The 15,598-nt window shown below is 40.8% G+C and overlaps 1 protein-coding gene across 18 annotated transcripts in view; it reads right to left on the bottom strand.

Annotated features, from left to right (window-relative positions):
* ARID1B (AT-rich interaction domain 1B) overlaps positions 1–15,598 on the bottom strand; it is a 357,120-nt gene that overhangs the window by 91,411 nt on the left and 250,111 nt on the right. For all 18 annotated transcript variants that reach the window (XM_083496337.1, XM_083496351.1, XM_083496347.1 and 15 more), the window contains one exon: positions 129–218. In XM_083496337.1, the coding sequence (XP_083352463.1) occupies positions 129–218 (90 nt within the window). The remainder of the gene's footprint in view (positions 1–128; positions 219–15,598) is intronic.

Here is a 15,598-nt window from a genome sequence, read left to right as displayed (position 1 = left end):
TTACAGTATTTTGCTGAGAGACAATTACAAGTGGAATTTCCTTGCTGCAAGAAACAGGGGACATAGGAAAATATTTTGCCCCTTTCAGGCTTTTATGCTCTGTGGCTATTTCATCCTCCAGCACAAACCTCGATCTTGTGGCATTGGGGACTGACTCAAGGCAGGATGGGAGCTGGATTCCGATTGGCTACCTGGAGTCTGGGATGGCATCTGGCTACCTGCAACACAAATGGGGAAGGGAAATAAATAATTAGTTCTTAGTGAAGTAACATATGCAAATAAAACCTATTCCTACAGCACAATCCTATGCACTTTCCCTCAGACTTAAGTCCCATTGTATCCAGCGGGGCATACTCCTAGAAAGTGCACTGCAAATGACTAAAAATGTGGTGTGAACATTAGAGATACTGCAACAGGTTTATTTCACAATGTTTTCTGTTTTCGTAACCCAAGGAGAAAGCATGCATAAACATATTTAACATCAGGCATGCCGAATTGTTCAATTTTGTACCGAGCCTGTTCCCATCCTTACTGACATGATCCAATTTATAGCTGGAAATCTCCTGACATATATTTCTATGAGGGCGTTCTAACAAAATCCAAGTCTGCTGAACAGTGGGACTCATCCTGTTGAGCATGGACTGGCCGCCAGCCAGGAACACATGGACAGCTGCCAACAACAACAACTAAAGATAAATTCCATTAATGCTTTTTGGGAAGAAGAATATTGTAAAAAATCTGAGGTTTTAATGATATCTTGGTGTCTTCTAAGTGTAACACAGCAATAAAACTGGTATGTCTGTAAAGCCTGTGTTGTGCACTTTGTTATTCAAACAAGAGCTTAATTCATAATTTGCACCTGGTAAAAATACAGAGCTAACATATACGGTAAATTGGCATGGGAAGGAATCCAAGTTAATGTTTAACAAAAGAGAAAGAGAGGGAGAAGGAGACTCATAAATGGAATCACACACAGTGCAGCAGAATGCCATCTTGACCCAAAGACTTGGATAGCTCTGGGCAACGGTGCAAACAGAATTGCTTGCATCACCTCTGTGAGGATCAAACTACACTAAATGTATATTGGAATCCCATGATAAGGATTCTCCTTCTCTTTATTCCCACTATTAACAGCTGCAGGGAGGATGTCGGGATGCGGAATAGTATGAGGGGGAGGAGTTCTTTTTGGCAGCGGGGGACTATTGTTGAGTTTTTCATAACCAATAATACAGAAAACATGAAACAGAATTACTAGGTTAAAACTTCTATTTGGCAAAGATTCAGCCTAACCTGCCTCATAGGGCTGCTGTGAGGATAAAAAGAGGGATGACCAAACATCCACCTTGAGCTCATGGGAGAAAAGGTAGGATATTCCTATGATAAATAAATAGCTGTGATGTGAATTGCAAAAGAGGTTTATAGCTCTGCTGCCAGTCAGTCGCACTCACAACCAGGGGTGTCAACTTGAATAAAATATGGGGGGGCAGATAAGCCCGACCCCATGTAATTAATCACAAGATGAAGCATGCACAAAACATTTGTATGGCAATGTCCATCAGCTTGAGGGGCGGCTCCCTCAAATATTTTATTGGGAGGGGCGAAGGGACCTTGGCCCATAGGACTTGGCTCCTATGCTCACCATATGACTTGTTACATAATTCCCGTAACATTGTGTTGACAATGCCAGTTGCAACAAGCCGAAAAGTCATTAAGATGATGTCCAACTCAACTCCATTTCTGCTCCAGCCCCATGTGTCTGCTCTGCTACAAAATTCTTGTAGAGTTTAAGATCTAGCACTTTCTTCTCCCCGAAAAACCTTGTACAAAGAGTACTGATAGCAGAAATGAACTGTCAGCAATAACTTAGCCTTTTACAGCATATTGTATTTGCAAAACTTCCAAAGTCTTATGTTAACAGTAGCCTCACAAGTAGGAAGTTTGCAGTTGCCCTTGTTTACTTATTATGCGCTGACCTAGTAAATGTGCATTTTTAGCAGTGCAGTTCATTACAGCTATAAGCAAAGGCTAATATGGGTATACATTGTAACACACACTGCACTTTTCAAGGGTTTTTCTGCAACTGGGTCAAGAAATTCATGTTTTAAAAAACGAACTTTAAAAACAGAGGTGCTCCTGAGTAACAAAGGGCCGTATTATTTTAATAAAATAGGTACTCGGGGCTAGTTCATTATAGAGGTGAAATGAGACAATGGTCTCAGGTGCAAGTGTGTGTGCAGGGGGGCAAGGCCAAACTCCCCCCTCCTCATTACGGTGCAGTTAGTGAGGCAAGGCTCTCTGCCACCACTTTCTCTGCCGTACTTCACCTTACTCTGAGAATGGGTCAAAGGGTCCTCTTCAGATCTCTTCATTTGGGGTGAGGTGGACAGCAGAATTGCTGTGCTACTGCCATGGTTCACAGGTGGTGGCTATAATGACTTTTTAAGCTTTTTAAAAAATTGAGTTGGCTTTCTGGCTCCAGGCATTTTCCTGGAAAATGTCTAGGTTTGAAAAGGATTTCTAGAATGCTGGGCTCTGAAGAGCGATCCCCTTGGCGCCTTCTCAGAATAGGGTAATGCAGGGAGGAAATGGTGGAGAAGCCACCAGCACTATTGCCACCAGCACAAACTGGGAGGAGGAGGATGGCAGTAGCTCTGTGGCCACCCTAAAAAGGAGAATGGGGGAAGAGCAGTGGCGGCATGAAGCATAGAGTATGGGAAGCACAATTCCTTGTGCTGCGCCTGTATATACTGATAGTGATCAGGTTTTCTCAGGCTTAAAAATTTATTCATTTCAAAAGTGGTAGTCAGCCAAAAACTGATAAACACTGAAAAATGCCGAGAGAGACTTGAATCTAATCACCAACACCAGCATAAACGCCTGCTTTTAAAACTTGAAATATGAAGTATCCTCTGAATCTTTTAAGGGGTTTATTGTTTGGAGTGGTTTTTTGTTTTTTTAAAAGCTGGAAGAAAAATGGTCTTGGATATAGTATTAGTTTCATTTACTTGTGACCAAGGAGAATTTTCTATTATTATTAATTGTATTTCCATACTGAAAGAACTACGTACTTCCCAACATGTATTTTTAATATTTTAGCTTCAAAATGTTTTAACCCACACTGAGCCCACAACACTGAGCAGGGTAGAAATCCAAACAAATAATCAAAGGATAGGCAATACTTTAAAAATAAAATAAAATACCCACATAATTTTTCATGAATACAAAGAATAGATAAGCTAGTTTAGGTTCTTATTCCAAAGACCTTTGTACAGTCCACATGCACAAATCACACTATATTTACTATGAGAAAATGAACACACAAATCATACGTGTCTAATTTTCCTTTTGTGGCTACTAATAGTCTATTTTCAAACTCATTAGACATGGGGCACAGAATTTCTCCTTCAGCAATGTTGTATTTTAAAAAATCACACACACAAAGCCCTTCTCTGTGACAAACAACAGAACACACAGCACAGGAACACCTCTCTTTTTGTTATATTGTGGTGACTGCCTTGTGCCAAGCAATCAAGTTGCCACAGGAGGAAGGAGAGTAACTCCCGAGGCTTTCATTCACTGTTAATTTGAGAAATGGCTGGTCTGGTTACCAAGAACAGCTGGTACCACCTCAGGTTAGGCAACAAATATATACTGTATTATCAATATAGGTGTTTATTAGCTATGTTAGCGAACATGGTATAAATGGTAGACACATCAAATTAAACCAAAGTATTTTCAAAGACAAACACACATTTCTCGCTTTGCAATCGTTTTTCTCTTTTCAACAACTGGAAGCACATAAAATATATGATTTGTTTAAGCTATTAAAAATGCTCCCTTCTCTGCATAGTTGATCAAAGTGAAACCCATGTTAACTTTTATGCAAGAGTATTCTGTCTGTTGAAGCCAGAGCATGATGATGTGTCTTTCTTCAAAGATACTCTGAACTGTCATTGTTGAGTTCTGGGGCAAACTGTAAATCGCTGCAAAGAACTATATGTTTCTCCTGCTCCACCCGTTGCATCATTTTAAAGTAATTAGCCAACTGTTTCCACAGCTGACTTTTGAGGAAAGATGCTAGAGTGATATGCAATATAAAGAAATATATACCATAATTGTACAATTGCTTAAAGTACTTACTGGAAATTTGGGGATAAATTATTTACTCTGAAAATGCTAGTATTATTTATTAAATTAGTATACTGTCCTCCCATTCGTGGATCTCAGGGAAGTTCACAATATAAAAACACAAGATAAAACACAAAATTCCTAACAAAAACAACAACAACGACCCGCCCACACAACCAATAATTCCCTCCCTCTTCCCACAAACACATTTAAAAGGGGACAGAATGTTAATTAGCCAAAGACCGGGAAGAAGAGGAAGGAATGTTTTGTGTTGTTGTTTTTTCTTAAATAAACAATCTTCTAAATTTCTATAATGTTATGTGGAACATCTCGCCTAATGAGGTATTTCAGGTTTTCTCACTATATGATTTGCTGCGCCTGGTAAGTTACGGCTTTTCAAAAAAAGGTCTTTATTTTTTCTTTCTGGTGCATAGCTATGTTGAAATTATTGCTGTATTTTGGGGTAGTTTTATGATGGGGTTTAACTCAGGGATTGTTACCTTGAGTTCCACAGAAAGTAGGTGAGATATACGTTTTCAAAACAGAACAAAAAAATCCAGCAATTAACAAAACTTGTCGAAATTTATGGTTGTGTCACCAAGACTTGCACATGTACACTGGGGAGTTACTGTCTATACTGGAAAGCTTCCTATGCATGTCCTCCTTTCCTGAGAACAAAAATGGCCCCAGGTTCAGTTCCTGGGACCTCTATGTAAAGCAGGGCAAGGCTCTTGCCCTAAACCCTGAAGGGCTGCTGCCAGTCAGTGTAGAGAATACTGAGCTAGATGCACTGATTTGGCACAAAGCATCTTCCCGAGTCCTTATGAACACTCTTGAAAGCTGCCCATCGGTTTCAAGTGTTGTGGGGAGGCAATGTAAGGGAAGCAGCAGCTGCGCGCAAAAAGAGGAGTGCTCCGGATAGATAACAATATGTAGCATTTGCATTTTTAATTTGAGTAAAAGGGGCCAAAGAAAGTGAAAACTCGCCATGTATCCTAAATTGTATGCAAGGTGCAGAAACCATGCACTATATTGCGCTACACAGAATCACCTGTGGGTAGCAATAAATATTACATTTACTTCTAAAGGAATACGGAGAAGGATGATTTGCCTTTTTATTTGGTTTTTATGTGGTATCACACAGCCTTTCCATAGCATAAATGTATAAGCGAGCGCCTAGGTGACAAATTGCAATGGTGAAGTATCGAGGACAGTTTCAACCAGCAAACACATATTCATCATCATTATTACTATCGTTATACATAAGAGGAAAGCTGCTGGCAGTGTTTATAGACCAATGCAATAAAAGAGAACTTTTCACAATACTAATATTGCTCTGCCACTTTTGTTTAACCATGGTTGTACAATGGTGAGTTATTATATCTGCTACACAGGCTAACCACTACCGTACATTTTTAGGAATGGAAAATACATGAGGAATAAAATATCAAACAACAGTTCAAGATATTTTAGCAGAGTAAGGTATACGGGTGCCACTCAAATCGACTGCATTGTGTGCTGGCTATAAAGTCCTTATTAAATAATACGTTATCTGAAACAGAATGCCCATAAAAATCTTTATGAAAAGCAGCTACTGGTGCTTATACAATAGTAGCTCTTTAAATTTAACTATCTCTTCATATTTGTTGGGATAATGCCTAAAAGGAGGACTCAATATTATGCCTTAATTATATCCCAAGTAATGTTTTGGTAAAAGTGAAGAGAGACTGAAAAGGGTTTATAAAGTGTTCAGAAACATACTTGCACTTGTGAAAAAGACTGCAAAATTTCTTTTATTGACAGGTTTTCTTGGTTCTTCCAATATTTCCCTTTTAAATATGGTTCTCAAGTTAATTAGGAGCTTTTTTCCGGAAGAGTTGGACTTGATTTGGCCAATACTCCTCTTTTTCACAAAAACATACGTAAGCAGAATTTATGAAATGATCTCTTCCACCAATGGAAGGCCCCATTGTGTAAGCAAACTTCCCTTCAGGGAATGCAACAAAAATGTGAGCTCCAACCCACAGTGCTGGAACTCTGGTTCTAATCCAACATGACATCACTTAATGATGTAGACAACATCACTTTATCAACTAACACACTACACCATCGTCAGACACCAAAGGGTGGCCAATATGAATTAAAATTCAGTAATAGTTTTTTAAATATAATGAGTAAACTCTAAACATAAAAAGTGGAATCTAGAGATTTCAAATAGACTACAAAAAAGAAAGCACATAACAGATCAATGCAATCAAATTATTTAATATTTATCAGGTGGTGTGGCACTCAGACCCAATCAATCTGCACATAACAGGAATGGATGCCATGTTGAAAAGAAAGAGTCTGGTTTGATTAGACCTTCAGAAAGTCTTTTACTTTGGACTTTGATGTAAATCCAATCCATGAATTGACTGCATCAAATCACCATGAAGGTATGCTGTTCCTGAGCTATCTTGGCTTTTCTTTTTCTTTTTCAAGGAGCTCCACTAAAATCAATTTTTGCTATTTTACCTTACGGGAGAAGTCACTTTTGATTTAGAAACCGAGAGGAATTTTGTAACTGAGCCAGCAAATAATTTTGGATGTTTAGTCAACTGGTGGTGCTGTTAAGCTATTCTGAGTTCAGTAGAGAAAGGTCCCAATCTACTTGCCACTGAATTTAATGGCAAAATTGTTGTTGATCATAATGGGACTGGAAACAACCCAAAGAATTTAGCTCCATATCATGCTGCTAGAGCTGCTATATAAGTGAACAAATAACTGTTGGCTACAGGGCAACGTAGGAACTGTTCCCTATGGAATTTATTTTAAAAGGCTACATTTTACTTTAGTACTTCAGGCAGCAGAGCGTGGCCAAGTAAATCAGAACATTTCTGATTCTTGTCTCACTAATTTTTCAAGTTTTAATATTTTAAAAGCTGGAATCTCTGCACCCACAATAAATTCTAGGCATAACAAAAGCAGCAACTACTACTACTGCAACAACAACAAATATTATTTTGTGGACTGTCACCAGTGTTCATAGTACTTTCCAGAAAAATGCAGCAAAACAAAAACCAAGTCCCTGACTTGTGAAGTTTAGGATGAGGAAAATAATGATTAAAACATATATTTGTTTTAAAAAGGGCTAAGTTTTAATTGATACTTTCCATTAGCCTACCTTGCCCATTACTTTCCTCCTTAACTCCCATCAGCCACTGTTCCAAGAGGCCGAAGGAAAAGGTCTCATCACTGGCCTATTTTGATAGATATAACCTTGGTTTTCCCAGATTGATTTTCCTTCCTCTTTAGTCTTCTTTCCTTCCCTCCACAAATGTGTCACATTTTTACCTTTGGCTGAAGCTTGAGGGTAGCATCTGTGCTATTTTTGATTTTTGTACAGGGTCTAACCATTTTACTGAACAATCCTAACCCCCAATCTGCACTGCTGGAGAAAGTTAAGATGACATGGAGCGGTCTCACCACTGGACTGTGCTGCCGGAAGGGGCAGGAGCTCAGTGGCTTTAGAGGGTCTCAGTGGCCATGCTGAAAATGCAGCGCACTGCACTCTACTACTAGGGGCAGTCCCACAAGCAATAGTCAGCATAAGCATAAGCAGGGTGTTACAAGGGAGGCGAGGGACAAGGACTGGTGCTGGATTAAAAATGACCCATTTTCCAGGGAGGGGCCCAATGCATATCCTTCCTTTTGCCCTGGCCAGCGCCAGCAGCAGAGCCTGAGGTATGGCAGTGGATCTGCTGCTCCGTTCTGCCCCAACACATCTGGCCATGGCAATTAATTGCTCTCTTTGGCACTGTATAATAGTAGTAACCATGATAACAACGACATTGTACCATGGCTAAAAAGGTCCATGGCAATGCTATGGCTTATCTTTCCTTCAATGCTGTGCTTTTACCAACTGAACAGCCGAATGTTCTCTGGTACAAACTCTGAAGATATGTCCAAAAAGGAATCCTTTATATCAGGGATGGGGAACCTTTGGCCCTTCAGATATTGTTGGACTCCAACTCCCATCAGCCCCAGCTGACATTGCCAAAGGTTAGGGATGATGGGAGTTGTAGTCCAGCAACATCTGGCTGGCCAAAGGTTTTTCCTACACCTGCTTTACATTATCTGCTACTGATACATGATGAGGAGTAACAATAGTCTGTTACTACTTATTTTTCATATGAAAGGTTGTACATCAATGAAAGGAATCTTTCCATGACTGATCTAGACATAAAATCCATTAGCGTCCCTCTTCCCAGTCTTTGTACCTTGCTTCCTACTATATTACTGATGTCAAGAACATTTTCATTTTATCTATTTAAAAGGAATGTTCCATTTTCACCGTAACACCCATGTACCATGCCAATATAATCACTTTATCCTGGATCCTGACATCTTGCGAGTGAAAAGGGAGAGGCAATGTTAACCAGTTATCCATTTCTCTGTAATTCCCCTGTGCTCTCCTAAAATCTGCTATGGAGGGTTGGGGGGGATCCTCTGGAATCCTGTGCACAGGTAGCTGCATGGGAAAGGGGGAAATGACAAAAACTGCCTCACTCCTTCATCCATGGGAGATTCTGCAGGATCAAAGGCCGTTCTGTAAATGGGAGGAGCTTTTTCCATTCCTGGAGGTGTAATTTGGGATTCAAGCCTTTGATCATTTATTCTGGTTACTGGTTTTCCACACAAACTAAAATGGCTACTTCCAGATTCCATCATGAGGTTCCCCTCTCCTGCTTCACCTTCTGTCTCCCTAGCACATTGCCTCAGTTGTTATCATGTCAATGTGTCCCTGTGTGTATTTGCATGTGCGACCAGGGAAATCAAGCATCGCTTTACAAAAATCAATTATGGGAGGATGACGTGTGTGCATACAGAAGGCATGAAAAAATTAGTACAGTGAGGGAAAATACAAAACAAAACAAAATATCATAAGAATGCTGGCCTGGAGACACCCTAATCTGCACAGTGAACTGTGTTACCAACATTAATCCATGAAGCCAATCTTTTGCCCTTCCTTTAATTCTACTGCAGAGCCAAATGGATAGATTTTCCCTCGACAGTGTTTTACTGCTCACCTGGAACTAAGCCTGGGACCTTGATAATTGCAATGCATTACACACAGACTAAACAGCCTTCTAAGGGCCAGATTACACCTTGGCTGATTGGTGTCATAGCGACAATACAATGCAGTCATAAACCCTGTGAAATTGGCCATTTAAGCTGTGTTTATGGTTGCTTTGTGTGCTGATAGATCTGGAATAGAATTGCCACATTTGCTGTGTAAAAGCAATTGCTATATAAAAAAACATAATGCCTGAGCAGGTTCCCCCCATTGTTTGTGCAGTATCTAGCACAGTGAAACCTCATTCACATTTTGACTGCTTGGTATTATCAAAATAGCACCAAAAGAAAGCACATTCTTAGGAGTTTCAAATACTAATCCACCATCTCTTAGATTGGTAGTTATAGAGCAGGAAGTAGATCTCTTGCCAGCTATAACATCTGTACACTCTAGCCACACCCCTATTTTCATTAGGAGAAGCAAAAAACAAGATTCATTTTTTCTTGCCCTCAGGATGCTTGAATGAAGTCCTCGAATTTCATGCCAGAAATGGTGACAGACCAGGGCAAAAAATTCTGCTCAATCTTTATAAATGAATATTTTAAGAAACTGAAGTAGGAAAAGGCACAGATAACATCAGACTATTTAAAAGAGCACATTGACTAAAAATCCAAAATGTTTACAGGTTGTTTAGCCTTGGCTGGTAGCAGTAATGTGAAATCCAGCAAGGACAAATGTAAGATGTCACACACGAGAATAAAAACCAAGAGCATTACTTATAGGAAGGGGGATAAATGTCTAGTTTGAACACTGAGGAGATGGATTTATGAGTTAAGGCTGAGTATCAAGAAAAGTATGTCAACAGTTGCAAGCTTGGCACAAAATATCCATGTTGTTTTAGTACAGGCATGGCCAATGTAGTGCCTTCACAATGTTGTTGGACTATAACTCCCCATATCCTGGCTATGCTGGTTGTGGCCTATGTAAATCCAAAAACATCTAGAGGGCACCACATTGCCTGCCCGTTTTAGTTCATATCCAAAGAAGCATGATTTTTAAAACCTGGGAAAATACAATTCAACACAGGCCTGAAATTGTCATTATTATGCTAATAATTTCAAGAACAACATTGCGATGGATGATGAAATATCCAGAAGGCATGCTGTATATAGAGCTGAAGGCCCTGAATATATTCAGATTGGAGAAAATATATTTGACAAGTTGTCATTACAAGTGCCACTACAGCAGGGGTGGTGAAGGACCCCAACAGCTATCAGCCCTGGACAGCATAACTAATGGTCAGGAATGATAAGCCACAGACCCACAAAATCAGGAGGGCCATAGGTCCCCCAACCCTGCCCTAGAAGAATATGCCAATGACACCCAACTCTCTTTCTCCTTTTCATCTAAATCCAAGGAAGTCATTGAAGTTGTGAATCAGTGTCTGACACCAGCAGTGGATTAGATGCGGTGAACAATGTGAAGCTTAATCCAGGTAAAAGAGATGTTCCTGGTTAAAAGAAAGGCATAGCAGGGAGCAGTGGGTCAATCTGTCTTGGACTAAGTTCTACTCCCCTTGAATACTCAGGTTCTCCATTTGAGTGTTCTGGATTCATCCCTGAACCCTGATGTCAAGCATAAAATTCAGTTTTTCCCCATGATTACTCAGTAAGGTTCACTTGATTCACTTGAGTTTATTCCCAAGTAAATGTGCATAGGGCTTAGAATGTGAAGAAAAAAATAAATGACCACAACCGTGTGTCTTACTGACACAGTAAATCTGCCACACATCATAATGAACTTGCATCAAAAATTACAAGGAAACCAAAATAGGTGCCTGCAAAGTAGGGAATGGGGAAACAATGCTTAAAGCCAGTTAGTAAAATTCAGAAGAACAGCAGAACGAAGAAAACTGGGGGGAGGAGGAAGTGGAGCATTAGTTACAGAAGGGAAGCTTTAGGGTCAGAAACCCACTTTGGAGAAGGAAGGAAGGAAGGAAGGAGGAGGAAGGAAGATTGGAAGGAACTGAAGACAGCCAATGAATCTTCACAGGGAGAAACCTTCCCCTGGCCCAGTTCCTCTTTCGCCACCTTTTGCCTCTTGCCAATGCTCTATGTTCACTCAGTAATGAAGAGAGACACTCTGGCTCCTCACAGTTCTCTGTAGTGCCTGACCTTCTGCCTCTTCCCATGCCTCCTCTCTGGAGGAGGATGCTGTGGGGGCTGGAGCCTTGCAGAAGGGAAAAACAGCATATATGTGACTCTGCCTAAAACCAGACCGAATCATAAGATGAAACAGCCTCACTGGGCACTCAAATGACATAAGCACTTGCAAAAAAGAAAAGAAAAAAAGAGGAGCAGTTGTTAGAGGGGATGTTCAGATATTCTCCCCCTCACCTTCTGGTTGCTGAGCATATTGCCAAGCTCGCCTGCTGACAGCAAGCTCAGAAAACTGCCCCACTGAAAACAATCCACGAGGGCACTCCATCTTAACTTCTAAGGTTGAACAACAGACTCATAAAACGCTCCACAATATGAACACTGGCAGAAACTGCTCGTTTCAGAATCAAACCAAAAGGAGCTTACCAATATGAATGCCACTTTCCAGTGGGCAAGCCATATTACAAAGACTCAAGGGAAGCATGATGAAGTTTTCAAATTTTAAAAGTTAAAGGTAGGTTGAAACAGGAGGAAGTGTGGGAGAAATTGACCCATCACAGCAGATGGAATCTGTGTAACTAACTGGGCAAGATGTATCTATGGCTGAATTATTAATGTCCTCTGAAAGAAACTTCATGAGTTTTGTTATTTTTGCCAATACTCAAACAAAACAATCTATATAAAAAAAGGACTGATCGTCAGATTCATCAGGGACTGAACTAGAAGTGAGGTCTTGAGTGCTTATAAAGCAGATTTAGGCTAAGGGTTCACCAACAGAGCATATTGCTTGAGAGATTGTGAAGTCCCCCTACAGCAGAGCAGCATGGACAGGAATGCATTTGGTATGGAAGTGTGCTACCTTAGAGCAGGGGTTATTTCCAACTCTAAAATTCTATGATTCTACATTTCTACAGCAAATTAATAAAAACAAGCCTGGCTTTCCGCTATCTGCTTGCCTATTATTCCTCCTCCCCATTATTTATTCCTTTAGTGATTTTTTTTTGTTTGAAAAGCTTAATATTTAGCTGCCTTTTGAAGGAAATGGGCATAGTGACAGATGAAAGACTTTATTCATCATATAATTCAGAATGGGGGGGAGAATCAACTGCTGTGCATTTAAGATTCTAACAACCCTGCAATTTTGTATAGTCGTTTCCCCCACCCCACCCCAACCTGTTCTTTCGAAGAAATCTGCTTTTATTCTGCTAATAACTAACCACAGTTAGAGCAGCATGGATCCGATTAGTAGTTCTTATGGTACAAAGAGGAGGGGGGAGAGAAAGGCTGTGAACAGGGTTGCCAATTTGTCCACCTGGGTCTCTAGGAGAAAGATTAGATGAAAGCTTGCTCTTTTATTACCCACTTCATCTCTGCTCTATACTTAGGCATTTTCAGAACTGAGGTACTGCATTTTTAAAGGTCTAATTTGACCACCTCAAAAAAGCTTTCCTTCAATTTCCCCAGTGTCCCTGGGAATAACGCACAGAATCGTGCAGCATTTAAAATGGGAAAACTAGAGTGGCGGGCAGGCAGGCAATGTATGATGTTCCACAAATTCCATTGTATTTCTACAGTGATTTATAAATTGCTGTCATCCTTTTACTACATAAAAATTCACAACGTTTGTGACTAGACTCTGGTGTGCACCTGGTGTTTTTGTTGTCTTTTCAACTCTCGCCTCACAAGTTGCCCAATTGTTTTAAACTCCTCATGACTAAAAAATAAGGGGGGGGGGAGAAAAAAGGAACATGTGGTTCACTGAAGGGCTGCCAAGTTAGTTAGAAAGCCACCAACCCTGGGCAGAAGTATGGCTGTCCTTGTTGGCAGTTATGCTGGGTACGTACTGAGATGTCCAATACGAAACGCAACAATGCCATAAAATAATTGGAAAAAACCAACATACATACCTAAAATAGAAGAGGAAGAAATCTTACATTTTTAGATTAATGTTAACTTCAGAGAAACATAGTTAGTGTACAAACAGTAAGAAGATGCCTAGTAAACTGTTGGAAATGTTTGCTGCAGGTTGTGGGAATGACTGCCAGGGAAGGGGCATTTTATCTTTTCCTCTTACAACCACCTCTTCCTTTCTACCTTGCAGTGTAAACATACACACACAGTTAACTTGATGGACATCAACTCCATGGCGACACAGGTTATGAGATTAAGGGATGGGCATCTGCCAATGCAATCGCCTCTACAACCCCTGTCTTGCAATGTATGCCTCTCAGCTACGTGGTTTGCATTTTGAAGGTAACTATAAGGGAAGGAGATGTTTTATTGCCATCTATTCTGGCCTGAAAGTGATTTCAAACACTGAACCTGCAAATTAAATTTACTGAAGAAGAGCCTAAGAAGCATACCATTTATACCCTAAATAGATTTGTTTATCACTTTACACTTTTGTTGTTTTGCATTTCTCTTGTTTTCAAGTAAATTAATGGCTGTCTTCAAACCCAAATGACACCACAGAAGATGCAAGGAACCCAGAGGTGATTCAAGACCCTTGTTGTTTTTCTTATAATCCTATTTTCCAGTGGATGGCTGGAAATTCACAGGCTATCAAGGGAGCCACTAAGCCATATAAAGGGCTCACAATAATGACAACCCCCCTTCTTCTCACTATTTTTACAAAGGGAACAGAGGTCAGACCAACAAGCTGCCAGAGAAAACTTGCACAGCAAATGTAAAAGTACCAGTAAGAAGGAGGCTTCCTGGAAAATATGCCAGAGGCAGCTGTCTCAGTCTCACATTCCGGATATAAGAACACTGCTTGTTCTGCTACAGCTCAAGATGGCCCAAAGAATCAAGCCGTATCTCTGCCCATGCAGGTGCATGCTTATGCATGCTCACACACATACATAAAACCTTCTCGGTCTATTTCTTGCATCTAATGGAGAGGGCTAGATGTTGCCTCTAAATGTCCCTGCCATGACAAATCAGTATGTCACATTACTTTTTATTTCTTTTTTGTTTTATTTCCCCCATTATTCTCAAATTAGCAGCACTGAACACAATGCATCATACAATACAAATTACAAAATCAAAAATCAAATTTAGTACTACTATTATACATAACTGAAACTTATCTATAGTTGGGATGTAGTCCTTAATATTCATAGCATCTTTTACAACTTAATCATGGTGGCTATGGGTAAGGTGCTCAAGAGAGTGAGGGGCCAGGTTGTTCCAGACATTTTGGAAAGAGACTGATAATACCAGATTTCCTCAGCCTCGGCCCTCCAGAGGTTTTGAGACTACAATTCCCATCATCCCTGACCACTGGTCCTGCTAGCTAGGGATCATGGGAGTTGTAGGCCAAAAACATCTGGAGGGCCGAGGTTGAGGAAGCCTGATCTAGATCCATTTCAGTCTGGTTTAAGGTCCCAGTTGAGGGCGGAAATGACACTGGTTGCTCTGAAGGATGACCTTCTGGGGGAAACATGGGACTGTGACCTTGTTGTATTGGATCTCTCACTGGCTTTTAATACAGTGACTGGACTGGCTCCATGGGTTTGGCATGAAGCCACAGGGTTATGGTGCTGTTCTACTAACCTAGAGGGCTGGTTGCTGAGGGTGGTGCTTGATTACTACAACTTGGTTCCATGACAACTGGCCTGTGGGGTCCCTCAGAATTATATCCTGTCCCTTCTGCTCTACAACATCTACATTAAGCTGCTGGATATCAGGAAATTTGAAGCTGGGTGTCATCAGTATGCAGATGAAACTCAGCTCTGTTTCTCCAGGTCATCAGTCAGGGGAGGTTGAGCAAGTTCTGAAATGAACACTGGTCACACTGGTATGAATTGGACCAGGGCTCATCCTGATAAGATGCAGATGCTGTAGCTTGTTGGTTCTCAGGTTCAGGAATTAGGAACACCCAGAGAAACATCCCAGAGCATCAGGACATATAGGGCCAGAGCCTGGGCTCTCATAGGCCCTGTGCCCTGTGCCTGAAGAACCAAATGCCTCCCACCACACATCATCAGTCTGGCACTGCAGGGAGTGCACCGGGAAAGAGTTCTATGGAATGGAGGAGTCCCTGTCTTCAGGCCAGAGGGTTGGCCCTTTAAAGGTCTGGCATTCTCTAGATAGGGGTGGAGTCTGGAGATGGTGTTCTGGAGACAAGAGGCTCAAAAGGCCTGTCTGTTCCCGACCCTTGTTAGCTTTGCAGGTAGGTGGTGGTAACTGCCTTGGCCTTGCAATGCCTAAGAAGAAGTTGCAGTTCTCCATAGTATGGTAGCCTTGCCTTTCC

The sequence above is a fragment of the Podarcis liolepis genome, assembly GCF_965112155.1.
Source record: "Podarcis liolepis genome assembly, chromosome: 3".
Classification (NCBI taxonomy): domain Eukaryota; kingdom Metazoa; phylum Chordata; class Lepidosauria; order Squamata; family Lacertidae; genus Podarcis; species Podarcis liolepis.
This window is presented reverse-complemented; position numbering and strand designations above follow the sequence as displayed.